Here is a 15,270-nt window from a genome sequence, read left to right as displayed (position 1 = left end):
AAATATAAAATGATTAATAAACTTCGGAAATTCATAACTTCTTCATACGAACTCCGTTTTCGACGTTCTTTATATCCACGCGAAGGTGAGACCATGCTCTACGACTTTCGTTTAGACTCCGTCGGCTAATTTTGACTTTATTTTTATTAATTATTTTTAATAGGCCGCGACATAAACTTTCGTTATAAATTCATAACTTCTTCGTTTGACGTCCGTTCTCGCCTAACTTTTTATCGCTTCGATACCAACAATGAGATCTTCGATTCTCATTTAGATTGCTTCGGCTAAATACCGCTCTAACGTAAATTCACTTTTTACGTTGCATTGCGTCGTGCCGGTTCTGTCGCGAAACTTCGACGGGCCATAACTTCTTCGTTATAACTCGGATTTTGGCGTTCTTTATATGCACGGAAACCTTGTGACATATACTACAACTTGGTTAAGATTAATCCTTCTAGATAATCTTCCATCAAAAAGTCATTTTTGACACTTATTGTTTCTAAATTGACTAGCCCTGATCTACGGGCGTTACATATGAAACTCACCAGCTTAAATGCTGATCTACTCTTTCAAAACTACTTGTATGTCCCAGGGATTCGGTAATTACAGGTATCAAAACAGCTTTTGAAGAAGGGACGTTGCGTCGTCAGTTTAAATTCATATTTTGGCATCATATTGTAATTGGTTTTGAACATGTACTTTTAACAATGTAAACTTTCAATTATATATATGATGGTTGTATTGCTTTCTTTACTATGTATTCATTTGTTATGCTACCACATGAAGTCATCCGTCCCCGAACGTTTCCGCCGTTCCGGTTTAGGGGTATGACATAGATAGTTGCTAGTGAAACATACTAATAATATAGGGCTCTTCTGGGTATTCTTCTACAAAATGAAAAATTGTTTGAAGAAATGCTTAAACATTATATATACAACACTTCATTGGTTTATATAGACACAACAAATTTTGATACTTCCTATTTGAGCTCGGACCAACATGAGTTTATTGCCTTAACAATATGAGGGTATCAATATGTATTGTCAAAGTGGATTTCGCCCACTATGTTTCTTATACGGATGAGATGTCGAGTTTTGCTAAGGAACCTATGGAAAGGAAAATTGGTGCTTAGCAAATTTATAATGAATGAGCAAGGGTGGGGCTTCAACAATTTCACCTAGTTTTTCGTCACTCTTAGTGAAAAGTTGGATGGTATTGAAGCGATAATAAGGGTGATTAAGATGTGTTCAGGTGATCTGTGAACTCCTTCTAATTTTATGTTTCCATAAGTTGTGCCCATTTTGGGATCATTGGGAAGGTGGTTTTACTCGAGGTCCTACAAATGGTATCAATAATGCAACCAAGTTCGAAAAGTAGCTTAATATGGGGTCTTTCCCAGTTAAGCTTGAGTATCTATTTACATACAATCATAAATTGAGTGATAGGGTCCACCATAATCCTAGATTATCCCGAAATTACACTATGACACCTAAGTTAGGATGTGAGAACTTGAACAAGAGTACAAAGAGTGAGTAGTTGAGAGATTGTATTCATCTTATTGAAGTCTTCCATGAAGGTGGTATTTGTATTGTTGTTGTGGGGAGACAATATCTGCTATTTGGCTTTAAAGGTTGTTGGTATGGTGCAGTTTTGCTAGACTTGTCTATGGTGCTCTTATTAGGAAGTGAGCATAACACTATCCATTGTACGTTGTGATAGATTATGCCTATTGTTGTTATCTTAATGGAAGATGCTTTGGCGCCAAGTTTGGAGTGCGACTTCAGTCCTTTTATTTCGAATTGAAACGTTGGAGTCCGGCCATCGAGTGGGGTATGCCACTAATATTTATTAAAAAAAGTAAATAAATGAATGTAATCAAAGAGTTTGTAGCCCAATGATATCTAAGTGTATTGGAAATTTGTTCATCCAGGCTTGTGGTTGACAAAATGTATAAATTTGGAGTAGAATTAATGTGTATGTGAGTTAGTTGTTCTTAAAAAAAAGTATAAATAAAAAATAAATGCAATAATTGTTATACATAGTTTTTCTTTCAAAGCATAACTATTATTATGAGCATTTTTATACAAAAATTTTCAAATGCGACGTGTTATAGAAATTCTCATGCATATACGAATTACATTAATAGTTTCTCAACTCGTTGTAATTATTCTAATAAAAAGAAAAATGAAGCATTCAAGTTTACAAAGTCAATATCATCACATGGAAAGAGTCGTTGTCGGTGGACAAACGACGTCGTAGAGTATTTCTTGTTGTTGGGACCCATTAATGGAACACAGCGTTGGTCATGCTTATTAGATGGTGTAAACCAATGAAACATCACATTTATTGCTCACGTCACTAACCACTCAAATGTCAAACGAGTGACATTTCATAAACAGCTCGTCCTTTTATCGTACGATTTAAATTTTAAATACAGTTGAAGCTTAATGAACTCAGTCTTTATTCACTTTAAGTTGGAAATTAAAATAGGAATAAATTTGAAATGACAAGTTGAGTTTGAAGAATTGTAAGTGATTGAACATTTCATTCTGGTCTTTATATTATACTTTGATTTGAATTAAAATCAAGACTTTCTATTGTATATAGCCTCAGAGATATTTTTTTAATAAGATAGTCTCAATGGTTTGAAACTTTGAATCAAATGATTTCTTTTTGTATTGTATTACTAAAGTCTTCAATGACTAGTGAAGAGATTGTTCCTTAGTTTATATTGTCTTTAAAACTTGGCCCTGCAATTTATCGCAACTTTTATTTTAAAAGGCCATCCGAATTTGAGTAATACAAAAGGAATTTTATTTTATTTCTTTTATTATGGTCGACTAAAGTGATAGATGATAGGATAACATGTATATACTTTTTAAAATGTGTTTGAATTATGAAAGCCTATACAATTAAATTATAATTTAGTTGGTTCAAATCACAATTAAATTATAATTTAGTTGGTTCAAATCAAATGTGAGTTTAGTTTTTAACTATTTTGGTCTATATTTTGAAAACCAAAATCAATTTTGATTATAAATCAGATTAAATTAAATACTATCCATTAAAACAAACACCCTTGATCTTGAAATATCAAGTATTCATAATCAGAATGTGCTCTTCGAGATCTAAAATCAAATTGGAGTATATGCATATAGAGAAAAGTTCAAAACATAACTTAAATACATGGGAGAAGTGCAAAACTCATAAAGATCACATGACAATATGCATATGTGACATAAGGTTATGATGCGAGGATGTTAATGTAAAATAGATGTGGCAGTTTAAACATGTTCATTTTTCATGAATAGATTAGGTTTATATTTTATCTTTTAATATATATAAATATAAAATTAAATGTTTTAACTAGAACATGGATTGAATGGATCGGAAGTCACCTGTGTATTTACATACATAAATACAACTTCTTCATCTGTTTTTTGTTAGCTTAAAATATTATTGTTACAGAAATACAATACTTGTAATTATAGTCGACATTAATTACTCAACAACAATTAACAAAAATAATATTAAAAAAATAGAAAAACAACCCGATTTAAATTTATTTGACACCAAACTCCAAATTATTCCTATTAAAAAATAAAGAAAAATAACAAACCCTAAGGCTAAAAGGAGTGTAATTATCAAATAATTGTCATTATTTGGTCAAATATTTTATGATTTTATAATCCAGTATAATTGACAACACATGCTAAACATTTTATAATCCAGTATAATTGGTAACACATGCTGACATGTTTCCATGACATAAATAGAAATCATGGCCTCCAATAACGACCCAAATGTTAACTTGAATACAATAGTTGTATAAAGAAATAATATCTATCTTTACAACAATAACACTTAAAGACATATTTTGGATAGTTCCAACTAAATTATTTTAGTTTGATCAGAAAATGTCACAAGTAGTATGAATTGAAGTGTCACGTAATTCACAAAAAAGGGTGATCATATTCATACCTTTACAGCTGACGTACCCTCGTATGTTTCGAACCGCAAGTGAAGTCTGACTGATTCACTGAATTGACCACGAGCTCACGCTCTGGACTTTCGAGCTCGAGTATAACCTATATAAAGAGGACAATTATGTCGAAAAAGAATTTTTATTTGATTTATAATATTTTATTATGGGATCCGGGAAAATGATTGTAAAGAAAGGAGTAGAAGTCGACTGTCTAAATTAAGATGCCAATATGACCACTGATATGACCACTGTCATTGTGATCTCAAATATGGCCACACACTTGAATCTTGTTTCATGCCCTTTAGAAGAGAAATTATTTCTTTGTATGAGGCGGGACCACCTCTAGATCATGTAGGCAAAGTTTTAGATATCTGTTGCTAAGATGCCTCCAAAACTTTGTTTAGAGTGTAAACTCGATCTCATTCTCGACATTCACATAATTGATAGATAGGTATATTAAATCCAACTGAGGTTTCCATCACTAAGGTGTTGTTTGTTTTTTATAAAAAACCTATTCATACCTCTTATTGTTGCGCGCCACAGCACACGCTCAACACTTTTCATCTTGCAGTTGTTTGTTTTTTAGAAGTCTTCGGAGTAAAAAACTTCTACGCGTGTTAATTTGGGCCAGCACTTGTATTACCTCTTTCAACCTCTTCTTTTTTTCTTGCTGAAATCTTGATGAATCTTGATTACATGTTGTTGAATTCTTGTTTCGCTTTTTTTCGTTTTTTTTTATTCTTGTTGAATTATTTTTTCATTTTTTTTTATATTGAATAATGATAATTTCTTGTTGAAATATCATAAAATCTTGCTGAAATGTCATACATTATTAAATTTTTGGTATTAAAAAACTATTTTCGGTATATAAAATCAGTTTATTTTACTTTTTTATTATCTGCAGCAACATGCAGATGTTAAAAAACAAACACGCTTCTTATTACAGTCTGCAGTCGTTTGGTCCATCTCTCTGCTGCAGAGGCTTGCAGAGGTGGTCTGCAGACTTCATGAATTTTGCTTCAAAAAAACAAACAGCACCTAAATGATTATATTGAGGTTTCAAACCTATATTTCTCATGGTAGTTCAAACTAAGTCTCCACTTTGCGAGGGGATTAACACAAAAGGTATTATACTAAATCAATACGAAATCAGTTGTTTCACAAAAGTGTCTTTTACACAATATTGTATGATTAACACAAAAGGTATTAGGTGTTAACTTGGAAACATAAGTTTGAAGAGGTGTTGTTCAAGTAAAGAAGATTTTAGTATTGCTAAGCATTGGACCAAGGTGAATACATTTACCTTGAAACACTTGTCCCTAATATATGGATATTTTTTTTGTGTTTTCCTATTTTATGATAATATGTGCATACATATAAATTGTTTGAATGTTATATGTATATTATGTGTTCCTTGATTGAGTTCAACCGGGTTGGTTCAAGAGAAAATCGACTAGGCTAGTACAACCAGAAAAATAACCGATTCAACATTTATAAAAATTGGTGGTGAAAGGACCCAGCCCAAATCGGTCCTTCATAACTTTTTTTTACTAAAGCCAACTTATAATTCGAATAAGTCGGTCTAAACCATGCCTCCAACAAGCTTATGGTGCGGAGGTGTGAAAGAGGAAATATCAATTTATAATGGAAGCTCAAGCACCTCACCACTTTCATTAATGGAGTCGACGTGTGACTCCTTAATGCCACAAAATATGATATGCCTTCTATTGTCTATATAGTTTATACCTCTTTTTTCCTTCATTTGTTTTGCTAAAGACATTAAGGTAGATGCTTCAAAATATTTAAGGTAGGTCCTAAATATTTTTTTGTATATAACTTATTGTAAAATTTTTAAATTTAGTTGGGTCAAGTGACCCACCTTGGCATCAACTAACCTCGCCCATGTTTATGTGTCGAGGATGTCCTTTATCGAACTAAGGACATGCTTTTGATAATGTGAATTTATTGAAGGGGGATTTACCTTATTTTTGGTATTACGGGTATGACTACCCTTTTGATCTTTATCTTAAGTTTTGGAAGCATACATCCCTTATTACTGATCTTGTGATTTGAAAATTATCTAACATATACTTGATTGCTACTTGATTATATGTGCATATACTTGTTTGCATTCATGAAACAAGATTTTTTGAAGTGATTTGATAACAAAAGCAAATATCTATTTTGAAAGTGTTTTGACATCCTATTTGTGGATGCATACCTGTATATGTGGGCTTGCTACCCCTTATTTGGAGCTAGGGATCATGGCTACCTAGTTCCTATATTGATGGTGGAAGAGTCACTTATGCAGAGTGTAGACACAGAAGAAGGGAGACCCACATTTTCTAATAACTTGAGGGAAGACCCCTTAAGTGTCCACCGCCATTTAGCGTTGTGAGATTGCATTGTGAGGTTGGATTTATCGAGATTGACATGGGTTGGGATAGTTGCATGCATTGCATTATCTATTCGAGTTGTTTCTTCCTTAAAACAAATCTTTTTGGAAAAAAAACAAAGTTTTGTATAATGGTTTTCATCGGATTATCGAATCCGAGTGTTTTGAACTCATGCGAGTATCTATCTATCTATATGATTTTGTGTGGGTTTTGATTGTTGAGAATTGCCTAATTAAGGCACAATCAACTTGTATTGTTTATCTGTTTGTGAAGTTTATATGAGATTTGACATTTATGACAATGTACTTTGACTTATGTCATATTTTACCCCAAGCTAACTATTCATTATGTTGTTTTAAGAAGGTACAGGTTTGTACATTAGTGTATGAACCGAAGTGTTCATTCATACGTTATCAATATAATGTCTAACCCGGGATTGTACTCATTAGGCTCCCCATAGCCAAACCTACTACTTTGATAAATTTGCAGGTTAGTGGATATTATCAGGAGCTTAGAAGATTTACAAGCTTGAACATTTAGAAGACCCTTGGTTTGTAATGACTTCTTAAACCTTTGTTTTGATATCTACTGTGACACTCTCGCATGAAATGTTTTTCTTAAACCCTAAATGTTTGGATATTTATGTTTGGGATCGTTATCCACATTTAAACTCTGAAAATAATTTGATTTAAATTTTAGGACCGTTTTTCACAAACTAAATCTCTGAAATATTTTTAAAGGTTTAATTAAAGACTATTTCAAATAGGCCATGTGTTACAAGTAGTTAATTGGGTGTTACGCTACTTGAAATGGGAGAAGGTTTTGCCCGGATCCCACAAGTGAATCGAAAGTTGGATATGACATGAATCTCCCCATCTATCCTCCTGAGGAGAAGTTTGGTTTCAAACCCCGGTTTCGAACAGGAGTACACCATGCTAATAAGCTTTGTATGATCCACATCTCAGGATCAGACGTTGATGAGCACATTAAACTATCCATGCCCTCACGGCCCTGGCACAACGACGTAAGTATCAGGGACGCGCTCTACCATTAACTAATTTTAGCCTCTAATCAATTAGTTAATTAATATAGAGGATTGCTCTAAAAATGATGATGATAATGATCTGTACCGTCAGTTCCATGTCATTGTCAGCTATCGGTCCTACAAGTCGTAAAACCCCAGGATATGACGCAAACAATCGTTCACTTCAAGCAACTATGGGATCAACATATCACTGAAAACAAGGAGTAAATACCTTGAGGAAAAATGGCTTTTGCAGCAGAAAATACAAAGGAAACGAGGGAATTCAAACTGTGGGAGGAGAGCTCGTAATGGGAGAGAATTCACATGAGGTTTCTAACTTCCATATGGTATAAAATACAACAGGAAAGGTTGTATTTATACTCAAAAATCAGTAACCAACTCCTAGTACAATAAGTAAAAAAATCTGGAAGGCAAAGTCGGCAAGCCATCATAGCATTTCATATAAAGGTGGTTATATAAACCCAATAAAGTTTAATGTTCCTTCCTATGTGGGATCAAACTAAAGAATAATTCTCCAGCCTTACCCACATAATTTTCCCTACAGATTACCAACATTATATATATATATATATATATATATATATATATATATATATATATATATATATATATAGAGAGAGAGAGAGAGAGAGAGAGAGAAAGAGAGAGAGAGAGAGAGAGAGAGAGAGAGAGAGACTCATACCAAGACGTTCTTCCCACGTCGAAGAACTGGAGCAGGAACATAGAGGTTACACTGGGGCCCGAAAGACTGAAAAAGACCCAAAAAAACGATAAAAATTTGTTAGGTCAGCTACAACATTACAGATTCCAGTAAAGAATTAATATAATTTTACCGGCCAGAATCTTCCGATATTGAAGTCATTGACAAATGCTACCCCTTTACCCCACCCATTAAATGACATATATGTGTCTGTTACTTTGTCAACAACAAAATCACCAGTATAAAAATCCGGTTCATTTAAATCCACTCCTGCAAAACAACAACATAGAGTCTTGTTATTGGGCTAGTCTGTAACTTTGGGCTTAGGGTGGGTTACAAGTTGAACATACGCAAGCTGCTTTTTAGGGTTTTGCGAGTAGAAGCTCTAATGAAAGTGGAATATGGCTTGTCAAAAACGGGATTTATTTTTTTGGGTTCGTTTAGATTGCTAAGAGGAATTGGGAGCATTTTCCACTTGAGCAGAGGTTTCCCATCTAAGTAAACAGGGGATAGTATGCCCTAGAAAAGACAATGGTATACATTAGTTTAAGAAACCAAAGGGTATAAATGTCTCAAAATTGGTCTATGTTGGGTTTTTTTTTTTTTTAATCTTTTACCTTGCTATCAAACAAGAGTTGTCCGTAATTCAAACGACCCATGTTTTCAACCTAGAACATCAACAGACAAAAGGCGTTAACATATTATTGAAAAAAAATAAAATAATAATTAGTAGTATGTGAAGTGAACTGATTTACCAGAATTAACAATTTACTAGTGGAAGCACACCCAGTATTGGGAAGATTAACAGGCTTATTTGACCATCGATTGATTGTTGCAACATATTGTGGTCTCTCTTTCTTGTTTTTAGAAAGACATGTAACATACACTTGGGCTCTATCATGCACCTGAAATTAAGAATGAGAAACACAACACTGTATAAACATCAATGATTGAAAAACAAACAGTGGCATTTTTGTAAATAACAAGAACTTCAATGGCATTAAGGAATGTGCATTTCATGTTACGTGATGTGCACTTTATCTTTACCTTTGGTATGGACAAAGTACTCCCCTTTCCATTTGCTATGTATTCAGAGGTATATAATAAGAATCCAAACATCTGAAAATGAGACATTGATGTTGAATTTTTTTTAAAATCAGAAAATTATTCTTTAAGATGATCACAATTTCATAAATACCTGGCCTGCAGCCTCCATTGAAATTGGATTCTCAGCTTCAATAGCTTTAATGTGCACATTAGTGTCCAGTATATCAAATAAAGATGATGATTTTTCTAACTGAATTCGACCATATCCTGTCTTCTCATTATTCTTGGGAACTGGAGGGAGAGAAGCTGCACTATACTTAGCTATAACTCTCCGCAATGCTGAAAAAATAAAAAAAAATCATTTCTACTATTATTAATATTATTATTATTATTAGTGTCATTGATCTAATAAGAATGACCACAATATTACCTTTAAATTTTGCCCCATCCACATCACCAGACTCACTAATAGGAGCATCCTAGAAGAAAAGACGGTTTCCATTTGAAAGAGGGTGAATTTGTAAATTTGTATATTTGTCAATAGTTTTTATAAAAAAATGTTATAAGTAAATGATGAGGTGTCTCACATAATCATAGGATGTAAGATCAGCAAGGTACTCGGATTCCTGAGCACCATTTGCACCATTATAAAATCCAAAGTTGGTTCCACCATGAGCCATCTGTAAGTTTGATTGTTAGAGGGTTTGTTTGGTATATTGGAATGGAATGATAAAGGAATGGAATGAACAAAGTAATGGAATGAGACATTCCATTATCATGTTTGTTTGGCTTGAAGAAATGGAATGAGTCATTCAAACATGTTATGTTGTTATCTTTATTTACATTAAAAAAACTAATTGAAATTGAATTGATAAATAACATGTAAAGATATAATGTTAAATACATTACATATAAACATATTTCAGATTGTTTGAAATAGACTATATGTATTTCAAATACTAAAAAAAATTATTTCGTCACTTTGAAAAATGTTTACATCAATAAAAATAATTAACTAAATAAAAATACCATGACATCATAAAATATAATACTTTTAGTTATTTTTTTATTTTCATTAAAGATTATATAAATAAAAGCTATCTGCAATTATAATCTATCATTCCATTCCATCAAGGAATGAAAAAAAAAATTAAAACACTCCTCCCCCATGGAATGAAAATCAGCCCAGAAAAAGGAATCACATTATTTAAGGAATGCTCCATTCTATTCCTATGTGGTAAACAAGCATGATTTTTTTATTCCATCGGAATGCCCCATTCCATTCCATCTTCAATTACTGGATACCAAACACTATGTAAATACTTCTTATAGCATACAATCATACATAAAGCACAGCAGAGCCATTCCTGGACAAAATTTTTTCAAGGGCAGATGCTGTAGAAGTTGCATCAGTTTTAGCAATATTCTCTCCCCAATGTGTAAGCCAACCCGTGTAAAATTCACTGAAATATCATCTTATCAGCATCATAAAATGAAGTAATTCAAGGATATTATTCCATAGGTATTAAAGTAAGATACCTACGCAGAAAGAGGTGGTGATTTTCCTGGTGTATTAAACTCCTTTTGCAAATTAAATATAGGCCAAGGATCCTCTCCAGTTGAAAAATCAACAGCTACAATTAATCTTTCCAATATTAGATGCCAACAGAATTGATAAAACATGATAAATGTTATCATACCTGAAAAGACAGCATCTCCATTTATTGTTCCTTTAATGAGAGTATCTCTAGTGCCTCCATCTGTAGTATATCTGTAAAAATCAAGAAAAAAGGGTGGTATTACTTTTTAAACTCAAAAATCAAAATATCTTCCTACCCCTCAAAGTGTATAATAAATGTCAAGTGATGAATAAAGTTTGATGCTAAGAAAGAAAAGGGCATTTGTTACCATATTACATCAAACTTACAATATTAGGTCATCCCCAAGATGTGATCTTGCTAAGTTGACCAGATGATGCAGATAGTCTTTGTCAACTCCATAGGAACCAAATTCATTCTCAATCTGCAATCACAATCTACACATGATAAACTCACAATGCAACATATCTTATAACAATCTGTGAGCTTATAGAAATTCAGTATTACCCACCTGAACCATAATTATAGGTCCTCCTTTGTGGTAAAGAAGAGGAGCAATTTTAGGAAGTAATACCCCCCACCACTTATCAACCTGCAACAACTCATATAAATTCACAAATGACACAGAGATATGAGATGTAAGTGTAACTGTGTAAGTGTAGGAACTGAGAAAAGTTTGTTTTTTTATAGATAATTTATCATGTAATATCTCAAATGTGACTCATGTTACATAAAATGAAAACAAGGATCAAAATAGAAAAGAAGATTTACCAATGCGAGGTATGTTGGATCTGATGATCTCAGTCTGATGGGTGGTTTTTTAGTAAGTAACCAAGCAGGGAAACCACCAAGATCCCATTCTGCAACAAAAAGTGGTCTTCAATGGAGAGTGTTTATCAAGAAATAGCAAATTAATTGATACCCACAGTTTGAAAGGAAATCTTGATCGATACTAAAAGAGGGAATTAAAACATTCAGATTCAGTTACTGTTTTGACCTGCACATATGTAAGGTCCAGCCCTTAGCATGACCAGCAAATCTAACTTCTGACACAGCTCAAGAAAAGAAACTATATCTGCAATAGCATTGAAATCTAGTTGACCCTCTTTTGGTTCATGCAGATTCCATGGAACATAAGTTTGAATTGCATTCAAGCCCAAAGCCTTTGCTCTTGTTAGCCTATCTTCCCAATACTGCACCCAAAGAATGACAGAAGTCAGATCATGTAAATATCTATAGAAAAGTCCATTCATCCAAATGCAGAAGAGGAGGTTCTAAAATGACCATGATTGATGATTACATGTGTGTGTTATATATAGCTGTATATCCAGATGATAGTTAGTGCTTCCAAATGTATCCTCTAATATCAGGTACAGTTATACGGTGCTAAAACAACAGCTATAAAAAAGTAATGGCAAATTTGAGTTGTAAAACGGTGATGTATCTAGTTTTCTTTTGGGACATATCAATGGAAGAATGTAGTGATAGACATGTAACTTTGGGATAAAATGAGTATTTGTACTAGCATTCAGGGTTCAATTGGTTATGGAGTACCCAGATGATCGAAATATCTATTGAACAGATAGTAGTAGTGTGATTCAACGCGAACTTCAATGGGACAAATACGAGACTATACCTCAGGTAGAGTACGGAAATAATGCAAGTCCCCGCCGATGATTCTAAAAGGCTCTCCATCTTTCCAGAACATATCATCAGCAATTTCAAACTTTCGAGCATTAACAACCTGCTGATTTTATAATCAGCAGTTAGCAAATCAAAATGATCACTAGCAAAACATGAAAATTAGAAGACGTTTTACTAGATTTGGATAACTCACTTGATGATGATGATGATGATGATGATGATGATTGTGGGGTTTGAGCGAATTCGAGAGAGGGGAAGGTAGAGGAGCGAAAACAGTAGAGAAAGCAACGAGACATAGGAGAAGAACGATAATCTTCGTCGACTTCAAGCTTCGCCCTTTCGCCATTGCCGTTAACTAGATGTCGTCGCCGTCGCTATCGGCGTTTATTGTCTTTCACCTTCACTAGGCTTTCAAGTTTTCCGACCAGTGGACTCTCTTAAGCTAAGTCAGTCAACAGAGAACCAAGAAAGTAGAATATTTATACATATGTCCCTAACCTATCACTTAAATGATAGTTTGGTCCCTTGGTCTTTGAATACTCGTAACACAATTATTGTTTTTCATAATAGACAAAATTTCAAGTCTTAATTCTTTTCTATTTTTCTCTAATATAGTCCTTATGAAACTTTTTTTTTTTCATTGATAGTCCATTTGGAACAAACATTGCACGTAAACAGCCCTTACGATGGATGTTCGTTTACTTGTGCCGTTATAATGCCCCATGTGCCTCGCACATGAGGCCATTTTCGTCATTTCATCTAGGGGTTACACTTATTATTTATTTAATTGATCACCTCTTTTCTCAATTAGGTATGTGAAACTGAAAACTCATGTGATCCAGGTGAAGCTCAAGAAATCAAAGTCGAAGAATAATGATTTGCCCTTGTGGAAGCAGCGATCTTGTCATCGTCACATCTTGGTCGAATCGTAACCATGGAATGTGGTTTTGGTCATGTGTTCGAATGGGAGCAGGTATAGTTGGATTGGGTGGTACGATGAACCCATGTGCCCTAGATCAGTGGAAGTGATACTTGGGTTACTGAAGTCAATGAATAAACTCCAACAATCCCTTCAAGAAGCTAGCATGCAAGCAAGAATGTATAAGTTCATCCATTTTGTCAGTTCGATTTTTGTAATTTGCTACCTAAAGAAGGGTTGAGGTGATTGTAGGGTTAATGTCTTTTGTTTCAATAATGTATGGAAGTGTTGTTTTGGTTGTAGGTTTAATGTAATGGTTATCTTATTTTGAGTTTGATGTCTGAATGCATGAAACTAATTCTTATGTAATGTTGGTGTTTTTTTGTGTAATTAGATCCTCTTTGTAATTGTAGCATCCCAGAAATCTCGATAAAAAAATTTATTTTTCATTTAGATAAAAATCCGTGTTTATATAAAAACCCAAATCACAACCATAAGTTTCAAATACAATCATTCAAAATAAGAGTGTTCAAATCAATCAAAAATCAAACAGAAGAGGATATGTACGATCAAGCATTTGCCTTGCCTCTAATCTCTGAAATACCTAAAGCCACAACAATCAAACTGTAAGACAAAGCAGTGAGTTTCCCCCAAAGTATCACACACAATTACATGATGGGTCTACAGTCTCCCAACTGGATTATACTAAGCAAAATTTTCCATTCACTAGTTTACAACTAGTTGTCATTTGTCATCAGACCGCCGCTAGATCATCGTCGGACAACCACCAGACCTTCGCCGAAGAAACACCAAAACCAGTGGCATTTTTCTGGTCATATTCACATCTTAACAGAACAAATATTGTAGCTCTCATTTCTTTGGTAATATTTTTTTAACACATATTATTTTATTTTTGCAGCCAAATATACAAAATTTAATAAAAAAAAGGATTATACGTTGAGAAATTCATTTCTCTCTCTTTTTAATTGTGGATTTCTTTAAAAGTTGTATGTTTATAAGAGATATTCATAGTTTAACATATTTACAGTTTAATAAACATAATAATTCACTGATATACAGTTTAACATTTCATGCACACACTCATTCATATTTTAACACAAAATTTATATAAAATACATAACTTATTATAGTCCAGTCTCAGTTTAATACATAAAATTCACAACTTAATACATTCTGTTATACAGTAGTTTATATATTCATAAATATGAAACTCAAACTCTACAACCACCAACTACCACACATCGCCGTCAACTACCTGTGCCACTATCGCAACCATCACTTCTTCCAAATTAGATATGCACACAAAATCATGGATTTACAACTTAAGTATTATATTCATGGTTTAATAAACCAGTTAATTTACTAATTCGGTGTTGATGCAAAATAATTATAAAAGCTAATATATTCTTACATATTTATACAACACCAAAAATAAATATATTCACAAGAAAATTAATACAAACATTCTTACATAAATCATTCATATTTTATTACAAAATTAATTAAAAATTCACAGCTTAATATAATCAATTCACAGTTTAATACAGTTAATTCACAGCTTAATGCAGTTAATTCACAGTTTACTACTATCAATTCACTGTTTAATACAATCAATTCACAACTTAATACAACCTATTTACAGTTTAATACATAAAATTCTCATCTTAATATAATAATTTCATTGTTTAATATATAAAATTCTACATTCACATCATCCATGTTCTCAACTTAAAACTTACAATTACACCTTCAGATCTAAAGGTTAGTGCTTTTTTTAAAGTTTATTTACACAATATTCACAATTTAAAGTTTACATACTCAAAATTAGATAAAATTAGATATGTATATAATGTTTCTTTCATATCGTATTTCATAAGCAAACACAAAATTCATAAAAAAATTACAATTTAATACA

The 15,270-nt window shown here is 32.9% G+C and overlaps 1 protein-coding gene and 1 long non-coding RNA gene across 3 annotated transcripts; both read right to left on the bottom strand.

Moving 5' to 3' along the window:
* Positions 1 to 3,769: 3,769 nt before the first annotated feature.
* LOC111889048 (beta-galactosidase 17) lies at positions 3,770 to 12,866 on the bottom strand. 2 transcript variants are annotated; one of them, XM_023885177.3, is made up of 19 exons: positions 12,609 to 12,866; positions 12,408 to 12,518; positions 11,769 to 11,964; positions 11,543 to 11,631; positions 11,283 to 11,363; positions 11,101 to 11,195; positions 10,874 to 10,944; positions 10,717 to 10,807; positions 10,519 to 10,636; positions 9,761 to 9,853; positions 9,604 to 9,652; positions 9,325 to 9,512; positions 9,174 to 9,245; positions 8,882 to 9,031; positions 8,744 to 8,794; positions 8,477 to 8,645; positions 8,260 to 8,396; positions 8,109 to 8,174; positions 3,770 to 4,088 (listed from the first exon to the last, which is right to left on the bottom strand). In XM_023885177.3, exons 1-19 carry the CDS (start codon positions 12,759 to 12,761, stop codon positions 3,984 to 3,986), a joined length of 2,085 nt encoding a protein of 694 aa, XP_023740945.1. In that variant the 5' UTR covers positions 12,762 to 12,866; the 3' UTR covers positions 3,770 to 3,983. The 2 variants fall into 2 exon arrangements, with proteins under 2 accessions (XP_023740945.1, XP_023740947.1); XM_023885179.3 differs by having other exon boundaries at positions 12,408 to 12,515.
* On the bottom strand, positions 5,164 to 8,102 carry LOC128133300 (uncharacterized). Its single transcript, XR_008231730.1, has 2 exons — positions 7,512 to 8,102; positions 5,164 to 7,392 (listed from the first exon to the last, which is right to left on the bottom strand). It is a non-coding gene; the product is annotated as an uncharacterized LOC128133300 (long non-coding RNA).
* Positions 12,867 to 15,270: the final 2,404 nt, after the last annotated feature.

The sequence above is a fragment of the Lactuca sativa genome, chromosome 4 (assembly GCF_002870075.4).
Source record: "Lactuca sativa cultivar Salinas chromosome 4, Lsat_Salinas_v11, whole genome shotgun sequence".
In the NCBI taxonomy this organism is placed as follows: Eukaryota; Viridiplantae; Streptophyta; class Magnoliopsida; order Asterales; family Asteraceae; genus Lactuca; species Lactuca sativa.
Note: the sequence above shows the minus strand (reverse complement) of the source record. Positions and strands in the feature narration are given on the sequence as shown.

Coding starts and splice junctions, on each gene's coding strand:
- LOC111889048 (XM_023885177.3), bottom strand. CDS start 12,761: ATGGCGAAAGGGCGAAGCTTGAAGTCGACGAAGATTATCGTTCTTCTC. Junction 8,646..8,743: donor AACTCTTGTTTGATAGCAAG/GTAAAAGATTAA, acceptor TGTCTTTTCTAG/GGCATACTATCCCCTGTTTA. Junction 4,089..8,108: donor GACGTGGGAAGAACGTCTTG/GTATGAGTCTCT, acceptor CTCTTTATATAG/GTTATACTCGAGCTCGAAAG.